The 19,754-nt window shown below is 34.8% G+C and overlaps 1 protein-coding gene across 9 annotated transcripts in view; it reads left to right on the forward strand.

Moving 5' to 3' along the window:
- Window positions 1-19,754, forward strand: part of LOC105331446 (helicase domino) — a 190,575-nt gene that overhangs the window by 91,808 nt on the left and 79,013 nt on the right. For 8 of the 9 annotated variants that reach the window (XM_034482479.2, XM_034482483.2, XM_066079068.1 and 5 more), the window contains 4 exons: window positions 1,867-2,019; window positions 10,030-10,227; window positions 11,703-11,812; window positions 15,563-15,879. In XM_034482479.2, coding sequence (XP_034338370.2) covers window positions 1,867-2,019; window positions 10,030-10,227; window positions 11,703-11,812; window positions 15,563-15,879 — 778 coding nt within the window. The remainder of the gene's footprint in view (window positions 1-1,866; window positions 2,020-10,029; window positions 10,228-11,702; window positions 11,813-15,562; window positions 15,880-19,754) is intronic. The other variant, XM_034482486.2, reaches the window with a different exon arrangement.

Below are 19,754 nucleotides of genomic sequence, written 5' to 3' on the forward strand. Positions count from 1 at the left end.
AAACTTCAAATATTTGCAGTTAACGTTCATTTTCTTTGTGGATGTTTCCAAGGGAGGGGGCATAAGTGTTTCACAAACATCTCTTGTTTTCAATAAAATAACTAATTACTCTTTTTGAAATCGATGGGGTAATATAATGGATATTATTTAATGTGCGATCAGTTTGTCAAGGTCTCTTCAAGAAGTCATGAACGTAGCTTTATGATATAGCTCATGACGTAAGAACCTAGTTTTAACTTTTCTTCAAAGCGTGTATCTTCTTTCTATTTAATTTATCAGAGGTCGACACTAACTTTTTTATGCATTAGTCCTGCCGGACTAGTGTCTGTTAACTTTAACTAGTCCGCAGGCAATTTTATTAGTCCGTCAAAAATAAATGAAATGCATTACCGTATTTTGTCTAATAAAAAACACTGTTTTTATTAGAATTTGTAAGAAGGGGTGGGTATCATACATCACAAGGAATTTTTTGATGTTTTTTTCTTACAGGTTAATCACTGGCTTAGTTGTATTGTACTATTCAGTACATAGCAAGAAGCTGCGTATTCACTATCTCCGTGTACATGGTAGAAGCCGCCATTACAGATGTTAAAAATAGATCTGTGCAATAGATCAGGGCGTTGAGCTACCATGTTCTTTTTGTTATTTAAGTTCTTTAAAAATCAGGTATAAATAATAAGTAATTTAAGACAAATGATTTAAACACAATTCATTTAAATTAAACAACAAGAAATTTCCTTTCACCTCTCAGTTTATTTTTTTTAAACACCTAAGCGTCTCTATCGAAGCCAGGGTTGTTGTGAACATATGTGCTCGTTACCTATACCCTTAGGGCAAAAAAATTATCAAATCACCCATAACATCCTGCATACCTCTGTTGTTTTCACTTGGTAACTCTATAATCACCAAAATGTATCATATATCAATTTACTGTAAAAATAAACTCAGCGTTTTCCAGGAAGTTGTCGACAATATTGCCGTGGCTTTGCAACATCGATAATTTACACATTTTTTAAGCAGATTTTTTTATTAGTCCAACCGGACTGATTAGACAGAAATTTTGTTAGTCCGACTCAAAATCAATTAGTCTGTGACTAACGGACTAAGGTTAATGTCGAACCCTGTTTATTAACATGATTATTCACATCATTTGATGTGATACAACTGACAACATGGCAATATATTGTTAATGCATATGTTAAAAAATCTTCTTCTCTACGTTTACACATGTGTAAGAAAAACTGACTTAATAATTAAGTTAACCAGTAAGTTTTCTACTAAAATTATAATTTCATGTCCCCTGGAATATCGGTTTTGATAATAGGGCAGGGCCATAATGGATAATGCATATAATGTTTAACAACTATCTTCTCTACTCCAACAAACCTGCAAGAAAAATTGAATTCATAATTTTGTAGATTTGCAATGCTTGATATATGATATGACTATAAAATCATCTAGTTACAAAAGAGGCTCATCTGTGGAAAATTTTGAAAATCTTTTGATACAGGACTATTTTACTCATTCGCTGTCCTGATATTTTTAATATGACTTCATACAGCTGATTTTACTATGTTTAGTGTTGCTCAGGTGAGCAATGTGGCTCATTGGCCTCTTGTTTAATAAATTATTAGATTCTGCTTCCTTGTGTTAAAATTTGGCTGTTAAACAAACGTGCTAAGGTATAAATATTTTTGGCTCTGTTGTAAGTTTATAGGTTGTTTTAACTTTTCAAATTTTTAAAAAAGTTTGGTTTGACACAAATTTCTAAAAAAAAAAACAGGGTCTACCTTAAATTCGAAAAACAATGTTCAGTCAACTTCCATTGATTTTTTTATTTCTTGCACAAGTTCTCTTTTTTTGTAGCTGGTTTCATACAAATTGTTCAGACTTCCACTGGGCAGCAGATCATAGCCACATCTTCTCCTATGTCTACATCTAGTCAAATATTGGCCAGTATTCCTACATCCTCTGTACAAGCTCTAAGTGTGACGACCACCACTACCTCATCATATGTTGGTGAGTTATGCAAAGAACAAAGAACAAAGAAATCCTTTGCACCTAGATATTCCTAAACAACAAAAGTACAATATCATATATCATAAATAAATCTTAAAGGGGCATGGTCACGATTTTAGTCAAATTTTATTTTTCTGTTTTTATTATTTGCAATGCTTTAGAAATGCATTTCTAATGAGCAAATGAAATTTGGGTGCCAGTCGTCGAGTTTTAAGCAAGATACAGGGCTCACAATTCTTTGTCATGTAAACAAGGCTCGTGCCCTGTTTTTGTTTACATAGGTTCAATATACCAGTAAAAAATCTGTTTAAAGCTGGTTTGTCTATCTTATTATTCCTTTAAAGCATAAATAAACAGTTCCTAACGATTTACACATTTGTGGTAGGTCTAAAACTGGAATTTTCACTTCAACATTCGAAATGTAAACAAACGCTTTGTTTACAAAGTGAATAATTGTAAGCTCTGTAACTCGCTTATAACTCATCAAATGACACTCAAATTTTGGTTGCCTATTAAAAATGCCTTACTAAAGCATAGTAAACATTAAAATCAAAAAAATAATTTTTGACCAAAATCGTGACCATGCCCCTTTAAAGGTATATATGTCATTTTAGTGCTGTTTTTGTTATGTTGGAAACCCAACTTAAACTTTGTCAGTGTGACGATCTATATTTTGAAAAAAACACTGTGATGAATGAAGGTATTGTTTGAATATTCTGGTTCTGTATTGTAATGGTTATATGTAAGGATGAATGAAAATAGCAGGGATTTATCTAGCTATTTTATTTTACTACCCTTTTTAGCTCAACTGAACCGAAGGTTCAAGTGAGCTTTTCTGATCACCCGTTGTCCGTCGTCAGTCCGTCCGTCTGTCTGTAGCACCATAAAACATATTATAAGCAAAAGTAATAATTAAATATTAACATATGATATTTTCTCTTCAAACTTGTACGTAGCATGTACATGTACTTCCTAAAGGCAGTAAGTTAAACAAAAGCACTTCATATACAACATTATACAATAATCTGTTTTGTTTAAAGAAATTAATGAAATTGTTCATGGCCAAATCGATGTTTGAAATTAAATTTAAGAACATGTATATCATTTATTATGAAAATGTGCTTTTATGCAAGTTATATTGTAACATAAAATAAATGTAAATATCAATGACAAGTAGGTATATTTTATTTATTTTATTGTCGGTTACCCTCACATCGTTTTTAGCTCACCTGAGCTGAAAGCTCAAGTGAGCTATTCTGATCACATTTTGTCGGTCATCCGTCTGTCCGTAAACTTTTCACATTTTCAACATCTTCTCAAGAACTACTGGGCCAATTTCAACCAAACTTGGCACAAATCATCCTTAGGCAAAGGGGATTCAGAGTTTTGAAAATTAAGGGTCACACCCGTTTTCAAGGGGATATAATTAGAAATTAATGAACAATTTCGAGAAATTTTCAAAAATCTTCTCAAGAACCAGGAAGCCAGGAAAGCTGAAACTTGTGTGGAAGCATCCTCAGGTAGTGTAGATTCAAAGTTGTGAAAATCATGACCCCGGGGGATAGGGTGGGGCCACAATGGGGGGTCAAAGTTTTACATAGGAATATATAAAGTAAATCTTTAAGAATCTTCTTCTCAGAAACTAATCAGCCAGGAGAGCTGAAACTTGTGTGGAAGCATCCTCAAGTAGTGTAGATTCAAAGTTGTGAAATTCATGATCCCTGGGGGTAGGGTGGGGCCACAATGGGGGGTCGAAGTTTTACATAGGAATATATAGAGTAAATCTTTAAAAATCTTCTTCTCAGAAACTAATCAGCCAGGAAAGCTGAAACTTGTGTGAAAGCATCATCAGATAGTGTAGATTCAAAGTTGTGAAAATCATGACCCCCGGGGGTAGAGTGGGGCCACAATGAAGGGGGGGGGGGGGTCGAAGTTTTACATAGGAATATATATATAGAGTAAATCTTTGAAAATCTTCTTCTCAGAAACTAATCAGCCAGGAAAGCTGAAACTTATGTGGAAGCATCCTCAGGTAGTGCAGATTCAAAGTTGTGAAAATCATGATCCCTGGGGGTAGTGTGGGGCCACAAAGGGAGTCGAAGTTTTACATAGGAATGTATAGAGTAAATCTTTAAAAATCTTCTTCTCAGAAACTAATCGGCCAGGAAAGCTGAAACTTGTGTGGAAGCATCCTCAGGTAGTGTAGATTCAAAGTTGTGAAATTCATGACCCCTGGATGTAGAGTGGGGCCACAATGGGTGGTCGATGTTTTAAATAGGAATATATAGAGTAAATATTTAAAAATCTTCTTCTCAGAAACTAATCAGCCAGGAAAGCTGAAACTTGTGTGGAAGCATCCTCAGGCAGTGTAGATTCAAAGTTGTGAAATTCATGACCCCTGGATGTAGAGTGGGGCCACAATGGGGGGTCGATGTTTTAAATAGGAATATATAGAGTAAATATTTAAAAATCTTCTTCTCGGAAACTAATCAGCCAGGAAAGCTGAAACTTATGTGGAAGCATCCTCAGGTAGTGCAGATTCAAAGTTGTGAAAATCATGATCCCTGGGGGTAGGGTGGGGCACAATGAAGGGTCGAAGTTTTACATAGGAATATATAGAGTAAATATTTAAAATTTTTCTTCTCAGAAACTAATCAGCCAGGAAAGCTGAAACTTGTGTGGAAGTATCCTCAGGCAGTGTAGATTCAAAGTTGTGAAAATCATGATCCCTGGGGGTAGGGTGAGGCCACATTAGAGGGGGGGGGTGTTAAAGTTTTACATAGGAATATATAGAGTAAATCTTTTAAAATCTTCTTCTCAGAAACTAATCAGCCAGATGATTCTTTATAATTGTTAAGACTTTGGCTCCAGGACAATTGTTCGGCCTCACAAGAAGGTTCAGAGTTTGATGTAGCTTAATATCCCATATATAAACAATTGTAAAGGATCTTTTTGAGGACTGCAATACTCAACATGTGATATGACTATAAAATCATCCTGTTAGAAAAGGGACTTCTATACTACTATATTAAAATAATAGACTCGAATTTTTAGTCTTTAATACCGAGAAATCGGAAGAATACTGTCTTTTGTTTTATATATTTTAAACATCTTTGGTACTTGAAGATTACCAATTTGTTTTTATTTTTTCTCAGTTAAGCTTCGCTAATTAATAATCAACGAAAATTCCTCAAAAAATCCCGGAAATCACCTGGATTTTTTGGATTTTACAATCTTGCGCTTGCGCAATACATTCACGCTAACGGGATCTTTAGTTTATATTTGTTTCCACAATATCACGTCTCCCTGAATAAACTCAGAAATGATAATACAAATACGGGTAAATTTTCATTGGACTTTTGCTATATATTCTGTTCATATAAATTAATGATTTCTTACGAGAGAAAGTATAAAATAACAAATATACATTTCAACTAAGCATTTACTTTCATCTTCGTGATGACAAAAAATATTGATTACATGCAAAAACGTTACATTATATTTGTTAGGAGAGTGAAGATAGAATATGTTTTATCGTAAAAATGAATAATGTCCTACAGACCCAGTTTTACAAAGAATATACGTGTAAGTTGGTGAAAAGGTGTTGAGTTCTTCCATTCTATGGATTAAATTTTTTAGTTGAAAGAGATTTGCAGTCTCATAAAGGTTTGTTGTGATGTATTTGACTGTTATTTTCAAGGCAACATCATTCATTAACTTTCTCCAAAATCGTTCCGGAGCTATTCTGCAATTTTCTGCTTCTTTACGGGTATAAGTAAGGGATGGGCCTTTCTCGAGACACAGTTAGGTTATTAAAACTAAGGAAAGTGTAGTGAAATTAATAGCATTATTGTAGGCTTATAGCTTTGTTATGTAAATGTCAATAATAAGGTGTATTGATGTACCTATTTCTAAATGTCCGATATGCAATGTCAACCCGTGCACACACGGGTCAAAGTCTAGTATGATTATAAACATAAGAATATCAAGGGGGAAAAATGGATTTTATTTATACAGGATCTACATGTATTATTGTACATTGTCCAGATTGTTTGTATTATGACTCCATTAAGCTGATTTTATCATACCTATTGTTCCTCAGGTGAGCGATGTGGCCCATGGGCCTCTGGTTGTTATTTCCGATGCATAATGTAAGGTACATGTATGTTGTTGCATCACCCGTATATAACCCAAGATGAATTAATTTGTTTGAAGATATTACACACAACGGTTAATTCACGCAGTGAATATATTTTTGGATTAGTATACTATCATTCTTTTGCCATTGACATTAATTGACACTCAGAAGACAGAGCAACTTTAACTTCTCTTTCTGAGGAAATTCTGGCGTAGTTACAGATCAAAAACACATCTATTAATTTAAGGTGGCTCTATACACCACTTTTTGATGACGCAGTACGCAAAAAAGTAAATCTGGAAGCATGCATTTCCGGTAATGGCTGATTTAAACTGAGGCGAAATGTATGGGGACCGCTCTTTTGAAAAATTTGTTAAATGAATAGATTTAATTTGATAATTTGAAAATTCATTACTTACAAGTAATGTGGTATGTGACACCTTCACGTTGTGTGTTATTATTTATCGAAATTAACAATGAAATCAAGTATGATTTTTTAAATAGTTTCTTTCCCATCATTGATATGTTACACCGTAGCGCAGTGGGTTAGGGGGTCCATAACCAATCTGTAGGTCATGAGTTCGATTCCCGCTGAGAACAATAACTTTTTTAAAATTTCCAATATTTTATGAAACGTATTTTTGGTTGAATACTGTGAAAGAAAATTCTAAAACGTTGAAAATATTTCAATTATAATATACTTTAATGCACATTAATATCGACATCTTAAGGAAATGGGAGGGTTGCTTTGCATTTCTCTCAGGTTGGGATACATAAATCCTATTAGCCTAGTCAATTTTCCCCTTTATTTATTTGACTTGGTTTTGCATTAAAGCGAATATATTCACTTATATAGGTCTATAATGAAATATGTATGTATTTATCATTCCAACATTATATTTAGGAAATTTTCTTCAACTCAGAAATGAAAAGTCCCCAAGGTGTTTGGGACTTAGGAACGATAACCCTTACCTGAGGAACTTTCATACCAAATAAAATCTAAAATATTTTTTGTGTTTATTTGCAATGATTTTCATTCAAATTTTTATGTCATATTTATTAAAATACATTTTCTTAAAACATCAAGTAACTTTTTCAGATGATTTGTCAACAGAGTAAGAAAATATGAAAAATTATGTTTTGGGTAAATACTAAAAAAATTGCAATAATAACATTTTTGAATGTTAAGAAGTGTTATATTTTTTTTATGTGTCCGAAGGGAATATCCATCATATGACAAAAAAATTTCTCTCAATTTATTGATAGCTGTCTTTTAAAAAAATATTTTACAAATACACGAAAAAAACATCCCTATCATCGTTTTAATATTTGATAAGTAAATGTTTTGTGGTCTTCTATTGAAAATTGGAATAAACTGTGGGTGTATAGAGCCACCTTAATTTAATATTTTCTGTTTGATCTGGGAATTTTCTCTCTGAAAAGGGGAATTTTTGCACCTATTTTAAGAGGGGAAAGGTACAGTTTACCGGTAGTAAAAACAGCCTTGATAAATCCCTGAATAGTCTTATCGTTTATAAATAAATTTAAAAATTGTAAAAGTCATGTTTTATTTAAAGCTGCTTGTTATTAAAGTATCAAATAATTTTCCATAAAGACCATTTTTCTTAGAGAGTTATGGACTTTCTCCTATTTACACCAGAAGAATTGATCTTCTTTCAAAGTTGGACATATTCAAAGTAAATAAAAATAATTTCTTTTTGGGCAAACGAAAAAACAAACCAAAATGCATTATGGCATGTTTAGAAAAGGGAACTGTTTGGTTTCGTACCCTGAATGATTAGGGTTAGCCCGCATGCTATGCATCGATTGTAAACAAAGCAAACTTCAGTTATTTTATTATATTAGTGAACAAAATATACACAGGTTTATCTGTAATTTGTCTGAACATTACGACATTTATTTTTGTTATACTTTCATGTTAAATACTAAAATCTGATTGGTTAAGACGCAGTTAATAATATTTTCTATTACCCTCAGCGTTAGCAACGCACTTGGCAACGGGTAACATTAAAAAATGTTACATGCGCGAAAATTATGCGCGTACGGTTCGCTGTAGAATTCACGTTATTCCTATATAAAAGCAGTAACATTTTCTTAAATTTTTAAAAAAAGACATTCAGTATAACAAAATAAATAGTGCCTGTTTGGGAGGATAACAGTTGAAATTGACACCCCTCGAAAACCATTGTCAACCTCCGCTTCGCGTCGGTTGACAGTGGTTTTCTCGGGGTGTCAATTTCAACTGTTACCCTCCCAATCAGGCACTATTTATATAATAGCGATGTTAAAGTCGTAATACAACCATAGCCGTCTTGAGGTCAGGGTTGAATTTTTACAGGCGAAATAACGCAATACCCTATTTATGTCGTTTGTTTTGTTAACAAATTTTTAACATACTTTTTTTCATTGAGATTTGGCTTAATTGACTAGGAAAACTACTGTAATGTTTATTATTATACATATAGTTAGCATAACCATCCTTAAAAAACGTGCACAAAATTTGATATAAAATCGGACCAAGCAGCTTTAAAAGGATGCATATGTACTACTGCTAAAATTTAAAGACAAAAGAGCACCTTATGCATGTTTTTGAGCTCCCTTTAAACAGAGAGATGAAAAAGTAGAGGCTTTTTATTTACTCATGAACTTTTCTGTTCACCTTTGGTCAAATTTAACTCAACTTAGTACAAAGCATTCTTATGGAAAGGGCATTCTACATTCTTGAAATTGTTAAAAATATGACCCTGGACCAAAAATGGGACCTCAGACTGGGTTCAAAGTTTAACATATACAAAAACACAGAAAAATGTTTAAAATTCTTAAGAATTACAATGCAACAGTTTGGGATATTATTATGCATACATCCATAGTACATACATACAATAGTAGATTCTAAATTGTATATATTGTGACTGAAATCTCATGTAAGCTTATTTGATCACTTTTTGTCCACCGTCTGTCTGTCCATCCATCTGTCTGTAAATTTTTTACATTTCCAACTTTTTCTCCAAAACCAGTCGGCCAATTTCAACTTAACTTGACACAAAGCATCATTTGATGAAGGGAATTCAAGTTTGTTTAAATTTTTAAAATAATTTCTCTTAAACTGGTCAGACAAAAGAGATGATTGTAAAAACAATGGGACTCAATGATATCCTTAGGAATATGTAGGGGAATTTATTTTACAGGATCTATTATACAACATAGTTCAGATATTTGTATGTGACTCTGTCTATTGTTGCTCAGTTGAGTGATGTGGCCCATGGACCTCTTGTTTATCGTGGGAGGCACTGTAGCTCCCAGGTTGTCCATCCAATTTTTTCAGACTAGGAGCTACAGTATTCTCTTTTGAGAAGTGGACAGGCATAGCCTACAATCCATTTCTCTTCGCAAGCCCTCATATTTTGATTCTGGAAAACGTGTATTTGTTTCTATTAAAGATGGTATACGCTTCAATCCATGTTTCAACTCCAGTTTCCCTGATTTTTTGTAACTGACCTATTATTTCTACATTTCAAACATTAATGCACTCACTGCTGCAATTATTACACGAATATTTTGAGGAAAATCATTATTTGTTCTTCATTATGGACTCAATGTTAAAAGTGAGCCAAACATAAAATAAAATCTGCAAAATTGTACATACATTTTCACATTTGATGTAATAAAGCTGTTTGAATGAGAGTTATGCGAGTTTGGTATTGTTGCTCATGTGAACGATTTGGCCCCTAGGCCTCTTGTTTACTGTCCGTCATTCTATCACAATCCTTACACCTTTTGAAGGACAGAAGTTTAAAACATTATTTTTGTTAAAGTTATAGATATGTAGATTATATCAAAATGTTTTTTAGTCAATGGACCCCCTATAATAACAACAGTGGCCTCCTCCACATCAAGCACATTGGTTACTAGTGTTAATGCCCAGGTGAAGACAACTCCAGCTGTACAGCTGCCATCAATCACCTCTGCAGGAGTTGCATCTAGACCAGTAATGAGGGTATCACCACTGTCCTCTCAAGCTCCTAATTCAACCACCAAGGATTCATCTGGTAAGTTTTGATAACAGTTTTATTGTCCCCCGCCGCAACGCGCAGCGGGGACATAGAAATGCCGGGCGTGTGTCCGTGTTTCCTTCTGTCACACTTTTTTGTAAGCGCTCTCATGCCTACAAATTTTGACGGATTTTCATTAAATTTATACCAAATGTTTATACCACTATTACCTTGGTCAAGTTCGAAAATCAGCATTGGTCGATACTTTTTGTTGGAGTTATGGGACTTCGACCACAATAATGACTCCGTTTTATCCAAAAATTGACCTTGTAAGCGCTCTCATGCCTACAAATTTTGACGGATTTTTTTAAAATTTATACCAAATGTTTATACCACTAATACCTTGGTCAAGTTCCTAAATCAGCCTTGGTCGATACTAGTATACTGCTTGACCGACGGGGGACCCAGGAATTCTATTCTTGTATGTTCATAATATCTTTGGTATTTAGGGATGGACACACATATTTGGTATCAATATCTTACCAAATACTTGTTTCAAAATTAAGAATGAAATGTGGTTTAATTTAATTCTGGTATCAATGCTGTAAACCAACTATTATTCGGGATGACTTTATTTTGCGATTTACTAATGCGATGACTAATTTTTGCGACCAAGTCCACCACAGGTTAACTCCCAGCATAGGCCAATACCCAATTTCAACTCTAATGACAGAGACAATGTAGATAAAGTGCCTTCTTTATTCAATAATCCTTTAAACATTTGTAAATGTCTTTAAATTATTTTGTAAACAAGGTGATTTACACCCAACAAGATCAAAATTGTTATGGTGTTGAGCAAAGGTTGAAAGCCATCTAGGGATCATACGAACAGAAGTCATAATTTTAAGGAAGGAGCCAAAAACGGGTACGATCAATGAATCTGCAGAAAAAAGAGCAGTGTTTTCTATGTGGTTTTTTTTAAAGAATAAAAGATTACATACATCATCCGGAACAGAATTGTTCATCGTTCATCGATATTACAAGTTGGCAAAGAAAAAAATATGTTGTGTCTTTAATAATGTTCATGTTAAAATGTAAACAAAATGTCTGTGTTATAGCTAATAAATATACTAGTACTAGCAACAAGACTCTCCGATTAAACACGAGATAGTTACCATAAAGTCTTGTGTATAGCACAGGGGTGATCAATTACAAAATTTGGTCACTAGCCCAGTCTCTTCTCTACCCTCGCACACCTGTAAGAAAAACTGACTTCATAATCATATTAACCAGTAATTGAATAAAAAAAAAATTCTCAAATGTAATGTGTAATTTAATTGATTACATTTTTAAAGTAATTGTAATTTCATTAATTACATTTGAAAATCCTTGTAATGCTGATAGTAATTTAATTAAAGGTTTTAAGCAAGTAATTGTAATTTCATTAATTTCTTTTGAATGTAATTGACCCTATCTTCGGTTGCAACATATATTTTCTAGAAAATATACCCTTCTTGGTTTTTTTTTTTCAGTTTCCAAGCTGTCCAGAGCTGAAGTAACCACAACTACCGTGTCTCTTGGGTCTAAAACATCAGTGTTACTGTGTGATGATGTTCGTTACAAAAGTTCTCCATTTTATATGGTAGGGTCAGACATACTTTGAGTGAAACTGTGAATAAAAGAGAATGAAGTGTCATATTTACACATTTTATGGTCACCAGAACTAGGACTGGCCACTGAAATAACTGAAAACTGCCGAACAATTTGTTTGGTTTGGTTTAAGTTAGTTTTTTCTGGCTTTCAGTTCAACTCCAATTTGTGTAATAGAATCAGTATTCTATGAAAAATGTTGTGGTAATTGAAAGGTTCAGTAGTGTGGAAATACTTTAACACCTGTTGTAATAAACATTGATTTGTATACAGCTGGCCATGTCACCCCTGCGAATGTGTTCGGAATATTTTCTTTATCGTTGCTAAGTACGAGGGTTGTCCAAAAATAATGTAGACTGGACACATAATTTATTCACTGCAATTTTATTAGACTTCTATGTTTTTCTTCAAAGACCCTTTGGCAAACAATACTGAAAAATTCAAATCTGTACTTTATTTATTTCTCGAGAAAATGAATAATTAGTAACAACAAGTTTTGTCAGGCGGCGCAATGTGCGACGTCGAAAATTTCCAGTTTTACTTTATTGCTAAACCCTCCACATATTTACGTTTTATTTCCGAAAATGTCTTAGAAAAAATATTAGTTTTTAACATCTACCCTGAGTGCACTTTCAGCATATATTTCTAGTTTTGTGTTTTTAGCTCACCTGAGCTGAAAGCTTAAGTGAGCTATTCTGATCACATTTTGTCTGTCGTCCGTCCGTCTGTCCGTAAACTTTTCACATTTTCAACATCTTCTCAAGAACAACTGGGCCAATTTCAACCAAACTTGGCACAAATCATCCTTAGGCAAAGGGGATGCAAAGTTGTGAAAATTAAGGGCCACACCCGTTTTCAAGGGGAGATAATTAGAAATTAATGAAAAATTTCGAGAAATTTTCAAAAATCTTCTTCTCAAGAACCAGAAAGCCAGGAAAGCTGAAACTTGTGTGGAGGCATCCTCAGGTAGTGTAGATTCAAAGTTGTGAAATTCATGACCCCCGGGGGTAGGGTGGGGCCACAATGGGGGGTCGAAGTTTTACATAGGAATATATAGAGGAAAATCTTTAAAAATCTTCTTCTCAGAAACTAAACAGCCAGGAAAGCTGAAACTAATGTGGAAGCATCCTCAGGTAGTGTAGATTCAAAGTTGTGAAAATCATGATCCCTGGGGGTAGGGTGGGGCCACAATGGGGGGTTGAAGTTTTACATAGGAATATATAGAGTAAATCTTTAAAAATCTTCTGCTCAGAAACTAAACAGCCAGGAAAGCTGAAACTTGTGTGGAAGCATCCTCAGGTAGTGTAGATTCAAAGTTGTGAAATTCATGACCCCCGAGGTAGGGTGGGGCCACAATGGGGGGTTGAAGTTTTACATAGGAATATATAGAGTAAATCTTTAAAAATCTTCTGCTCAGAAACTAAACAGCCAGAAAAGCTGAAACTTGTGTGGAGGCATCCTCAGGTAGTGTAGATTCAAAGTTGTGAAAATCATGATCCCTGGGGGTTATGGTGGGGCCACAATGGGGGGTCGAAATTTTACATGGGAATATATAGAGTAAATCTTTAAAAATCTTCTTCTCAGAAACTAATCAGCCAGGAAAGCTGAAACTTGTGTGGAAGCATCCTCAGGTAGTGCAGATTCAAAGTTGTGAAATTCATGACCCCTGGGGGTAGGTTGAGGCCACATTGGGGGGGGGGGGGTGTTAAAATTTTACATAGAAATATATAGAAGAAATCTTTAAAAATCTTCTTCTCAGAAACTAAACAGCCAGGAAAGCTGAAACTTGTGTGGTAGCATCCTCAGGTAGTGTAGATTCAAAGTTGTGAAATTCATGATCCCTGGGGGTAGGGTAGGGCACAATTGGGGGTCAAAGTTTTACGTAGGAATATATAGAGTAAATCTTTAGAAATCTTCTTCTCAGAAATAATCAGCCAGGAGAGCTGAAACTTGTGTGGAAGTATCCTCAGGTAGTGTAGATTCAAAGTTGTGAAAATCATGATCCCTGGGGGTAGGGTGAGGCCACAGGGGGGGGGGATGTTAAAGTTTTACATAGGAATATATAAAGTAAATCTTTAAAAATCTTCTTCTCAGAAACTAATCAGCAAGATGATTCTTTATAATTGTTAAAACTTTGGCTCCAGGGCAATTCTTCGGCCTCACAAGAAGGTTCAGAGTTTGATGTAGCTAAATATCCCATATATAAACAATTGTAAAGGATCTTTTTGAGAACTGCAATACTCAACATGTGATATTTTTTCATTAGAATCTTTTTGTATTACTGTATTGAGTTATTGCCCTTGATTTATTGATTCTTGATTATTTTAATTAATGCATCCACTGTTAACCAATTATTGTGATGATTATTTTTATACAATAATAAATATTCAATGTATATTAGTTGTTCTGCATAAGAAGTTTTGGGTTAGGCCGGATTAGTTTGTTTATTTTTGATTTCCAATTTTTAGATACTATGAATTAATATAGGCCGGCACATATATAGGGACAGTGTCTATTGCATTAGGATAAGCGACTGTTTGGGGTTAAATTTGAACAAGTATGGATAGATTGAGTGTGTGAACATCCCTGCTCTATCTAATCTACGTGTTTTCTAACCTTCGATACAAAGTGTGCGGTCATTCCTGCCTTGTATCACATTAATACAAACGTGCAGTCATACCTGCTTGTATAGGTGGTAATTGCGGCGGAGCACTAATGTATGGTCATCCCTGCTGGTGTTCAGGCCTCTCTTGCGCAAGTGTGCGGCACTCCCTGCTTGCGTTAGGTTGAGCTGTTGGCGCAAGTGTGCGGTCATCCCTGCTTGCGAAAACGTTGGTACCTGTTGAGTTGCGTAGGTGTGCGGTCATCCCTGCCTGCGTAATGTTGAGTCCCTATATATGTGCAGGAGCGGTGATTAAAGTCTGCTCTTGTAAATATTGGCAGCAATCAGGGCTATCCGAGTTCCAAGGGGGAAAAATGGATTTTATTAATACAGGATCTACATGTATTATTGTACATTGTCCAGATTGTTTTAATATGACTCCATTAAGCTGACTTTATCATACCTAGTGTTCCTCAGGTGAGCGATGTGGCCCATGGGCCTCTTGTTTAAACATATTTTCTAAGAACAAACGATCTGTCGGTTTCAAACTTGCCCTGTATTACCTGTTGTCTATCGTCCGTCTTGCTGAAATGTGTCGTTCTGCATTTCGACGTCCATTGATACCGTTCGGGGTTTCTTTTTTCACTTATTGTCATCATACTTGTTCAGATATTTTCAATGTTATTTAACTACTTAGTCACAAAATGCATTTCTAATCGATTTTGTTAATTTCATTTACTTCTAAAACCGCTTAGTATTTATTTCATGGTCTTTACAAAATTGTATCAGTTACTGCTGCTTAAATTTGTTTTCATCGAGGATGTTCGTGGTTGTGGGCTATCCACGAATACCACTAAAATTGAGCCACCTTGAATTCTAATGATTCAACATTATATCGGTACAAAGATCATTAAAATTAATTCTGTGGTGCATTGGTGGATTGTTCCATCCCTAATATACAGTACGTTATTGTGTACCATTAATTATGTACCATTTTCAAGTAATGGGAGAGTGAGGAGTATGTAAGATTGCTCACTTTTTAGCTCATTGTATATAATGTTATCTACTTTCTAAAAGAAACATAAAATGTTTAAAGATAATGATTGGAAAAGAATTGACGTTTTGTTTTATAAATTCCAGGAGTCTTTGACATCAAAGTTGCAAAAGCTTAGAGAGCAGAAATTGGACTTTCTAGCCAAGATAAATAAAAGGAGGTGTGAATGTAGGCCTGTATATGGAGAAGATTTGTGTAATGCTGTGGATGCCTTTAAAGATATGAACAAAACTTCTGTGAAGAATAATACATGGAAGGGACTTGGTATGGCATATTGTCATAATATGAAATCTTGGAGAAATCCAAATCATCCTGATATTTATTGGAAACAAACAACAGTGCTGTCAGAACTAGTTCATTCCCCAATGGAATTTTTACAGCAAATGAACGATATTCTTTCGAGGTACGTGATTTATGCATGCATGCGTATGTATATATATATATAACCCAAAATGAGTTAAGTTAATCCACACAAGTAATAAATAATGAAAAATAACAGAAAGCCGATTCAAAACTCTACCGGTTTCATTGTAATCTTTAGGAGTTTTGAACAATCACCATAGATCTTTCTGTTATTTTTTATTTATATATATATATATATATATATATATATATACACACACTTTGGAGCACCACCTACACCCTGACTTGCATCCTCTGGAACCCTCTTTCCTAGCAGTGAGCGGCCACCGCGCTAACCACTCGGCCATCTAGTCAAGACAAAAAATCTTGCTTTCGATGACGAACGGAACCTAGCGAGTTGGTCACTCACTACACTGCTGTTTGAGATACAGGTGGAATACAGTTGAACTACATTTGAGAGGATTGGAAAGATATATATATATATACTTATATACTTATATATGTGTGGGCACCCACCCTCCTAGCAGGTGCATAGGCAGAGCTTACCGCCATCTTGGCAAGCCAGAAAATGAGACAAGTTATGTTTTGTAGTAAACTAAACAAAACCTATTAATTTTTGATCAGAAAAGCTCACTTGAGCTTTCAGCTCAGGTGAGCTTTTCTGATCAAAATTTATCGTTGTCTGTCGTCGGTGTTGGCGTTGTCGTTGTCAAACTTTTCCCATTTTCTTCTTCTTCTCCAGAGCCACTCTCAAAAACTATTATGCAAGAAAAGCTTAAACTTGTGTGGAGGCTTCCTCAGGTAGTGTAGATTCAAGTTTGTTCAAATCATGGTCCCCGGGGGTAGGGTGGGGCCACAATAGGGGGATGAATTTTTACATAGGAATATATAGAGAAAATCTTTAAAAATCTTCTTCTCAAAAACTATCAGGTCAGAAAAGCTCAAATTAAAATGGAAGCATCCTCAAGTAGTGTAGATTGAAGTTTGTTCAAATCATGGTCCCTGGGGGTAGGGTGGGGCAACAAGAGGGGGATCAAGTTTTACGTAGGAATATATAGAGAAAATCTTTAAAAATCTTCTTCTCAAAAACTATTAGCCCAGGAAAGCTCAAATTAAAATGGAAGCATCCTCAGGTAGTGTAGATTCAAGTTTGATCAAATCATGGTCCCCGAGGGTAGGGTGGGGCCACAAGAGGGGGATCAAGTTTTACATAGGAATATATAGAGGAAATCTTTGAAAATCTTCTTCTCAAAAACTATCTGGCCAGAAAAGCTCAAATTTAAATGGAAGCATTCTCAGGTTGTGTAGATTCAAGTTTATTCAAATCATTGTCCCCGGGGGTAGGATGGGGCCACAATAGGGGGATCAAGTTTTACATAGGAATATATAGAGGAAATCATTAAAAATCTTCTTCTCAAAACGTATTAGGCCAGAAAAGCTCAAATTAAAATGGAAGCATCCTCAGGTAGTGTAGATTCAAGTTTGTTCAAATCATGGTACCTGGGGGTAGGGCGGGGCCACAATGGGGGATAAATTTTTATATATAGAGGAAATCTTTTAAAATCTTCTTCTCAAGAACTATTAGGCCAGGAAAGCCCAAATTTGAGTGGAAGCATCCCCAGATCGTATGGATTTAAGTTTGTTTAAATAATAGTCCAGGGGTAGGGTGAGGCCACAATGGGGGATGAATTTTTACATAGGAATATATAGAGAAAATCTTTAAAAATCTTCTTTTTAAAGACTATTTGACAAGAAAAGCTTAAACTTATGTAGAGGCATCCTCCGATAGTGTAAATTCAAGTTTGCAAAATCACAGTCCCTAGCGGTAGGGCGAGGCCGCGATGGCAGTTTGAATTGTTACATAGGAATATATAGAGAAAATCTTAAAAATATTCTGGGAAAGTTTTCGGTCTAAAACTCAGTACTTAGTTTGAAAGCACAGGTTATGCAGATTGATGAAACCATGATTTTCTGAAGAAAAGTGGGGCCACGAAATTGGGGGGGGGGGGGGGGGGTATATAGGAATAGAGAAAAATCTTCTTACAGGTACAACAACAAAAGGGGCTTGGTATTTACCAAAAAAAAAGATGTTGATAAAAATTGGCAGATTTTGAATTTTTTTTTAGCAAGATCTACTGTACTTATTTGTCAAGATATTTTGATACTGTACTGCTAATTTGATCAGAGTTAAGGCAATTGTTGCTCAGATGAGCAATGTGGCCCCTGGGCCTCTTGTTAGAAAATGTTCTCTGCTCCCAAAAATATTGGTGAAAATTTAAATGCATAATTATCATGTCCATGAAGCCCTTGGATAGGACCAACATGGCCACATTGTGAAAAGTGTACAAGGATATCACTAATGTCAGCTGCTCCGTTTTAGCGTCTGAGCCAAAGGCTTAAGTGAGCTTTTCTGATCAAGATTTGACCGTTGTCTGTTGTCGTCATAAAGGACTATATATGGTTTGAGCCTAAAATGGCCCCCTAAAATGAACATTGTCATTTTACTGTAATTCTTTGTTTTAATTGTACAAATATAAACTTGAAGTTTTTTCATAATTTTTATTTTGATTTTAGTGCCAACAATTTAAAAATATGATATCATAAAGTTTACCTTTTCCCGCAATTTTCTCATTTTTATCATAAACGGCTTGTTTTGAGGCAGTTTTTCTTTAAGGAAACATTGAGCGACTGCTTGAACAAACAAAATATTTTCACCAAAGTCGTATCTCTCCAATACTTATAATAAGTGACAAAAAGTTCGTTCTTGTTCAAAGAGTCGCTCTATATATCCCATTCGAAAAAAGGTAAGAAAAATGTCAATTTCTGATTGATTTTGATTGAATTATGAAAATAGCGTCACTTCTGATGTCATATACTGCCAGTGAGTGCATATAAATGAAATAAATAAGTGAAAACCATACTTCACGTCAACTCTTTTATAAAATAACACAACAAAGTGATGTACCTGAATCATTTTAAAAATAGCGAATTTGGGGGCCAAATTTGACTAATATCATATATAGTTCTTTTGCACATTTTTATCTTCTCCTCTAAAACCACTGAGCTGATTTCAACAAATCTTGAATTAAAGTGTAAAATCATCCTGGTTTGTAGCCATTTGTTGTTTTTGAATAAAGATGAAAATAATGGGTGGGCTTAGTAAAATACAGTGATATGCCTGTCAATACATTGACTATAATAACTCTGTAACATTTCGCCGGACAACATTTTTATTTGAGTGTATTCATCAAACAAGTAAGTTTAAAAAGTCACGGGAGTTTATGCCAGGTAAACAACAGTCATTTATAATGGGGAAGACCAATTAAATTTTAGAATGTTTTTAATTTGAGTAATTGAGCTCATTGAGGCACAATTTTATTCTTCACATCTATAGGAATTTTTAAAATAAAATCTTCTTCCCATATAGTTCATTCCACCAACTGGTGTAATACCGAACAATAAATATTAAAATAAATTTTAAAAAAATAAAATAACCAGTAAGAAGTTAAGGAAGAAAATGTACCTATATGCTCTCAAATGTCGAAGATTTTTTAGGTCACCTGAGTCACTCAGGTGACCTATTGCAATTGGTCTTCGTCCTCCGTCGTCATGCGTTAACAATTTTGAATTTTTAACTTCTTCTTGAAAACTACCAGGCCAATCGTTACCATTTTTGGTGTGAAGCATCTCTATGGTAAGAAGAATCTAAATTGTGAAATTCATGGCTCTGCCACCCCTGGGGTGCCATGGGCAGGGCCAAATATGCAAAAAAAGCCAAATTTTCAAAAATCTGCTTCTCTACTTCCACACGTGAGGAAAAAACTGAATGCATGGTTATAATGTCCATGAAGTCATACCAAAATTGTGAAATTCATGGCCTCTGGTTCAGGGGTTCAGGCTCTAGGGTGGGGCCAG

Source organism: Magallana gigas, chromosome 3 (assembly GCF_963853765.1).
Source record: "Magallana gigas chromosome 3, xbMagGiga1.1, whole genome shotgun sequence".
NCBI classification, from domain to species: Eukaryota; Metazoa; Mollusca; class Bivalvia; order Ostreida; family Ostreidae; genus Magallana; species Magallana gigas.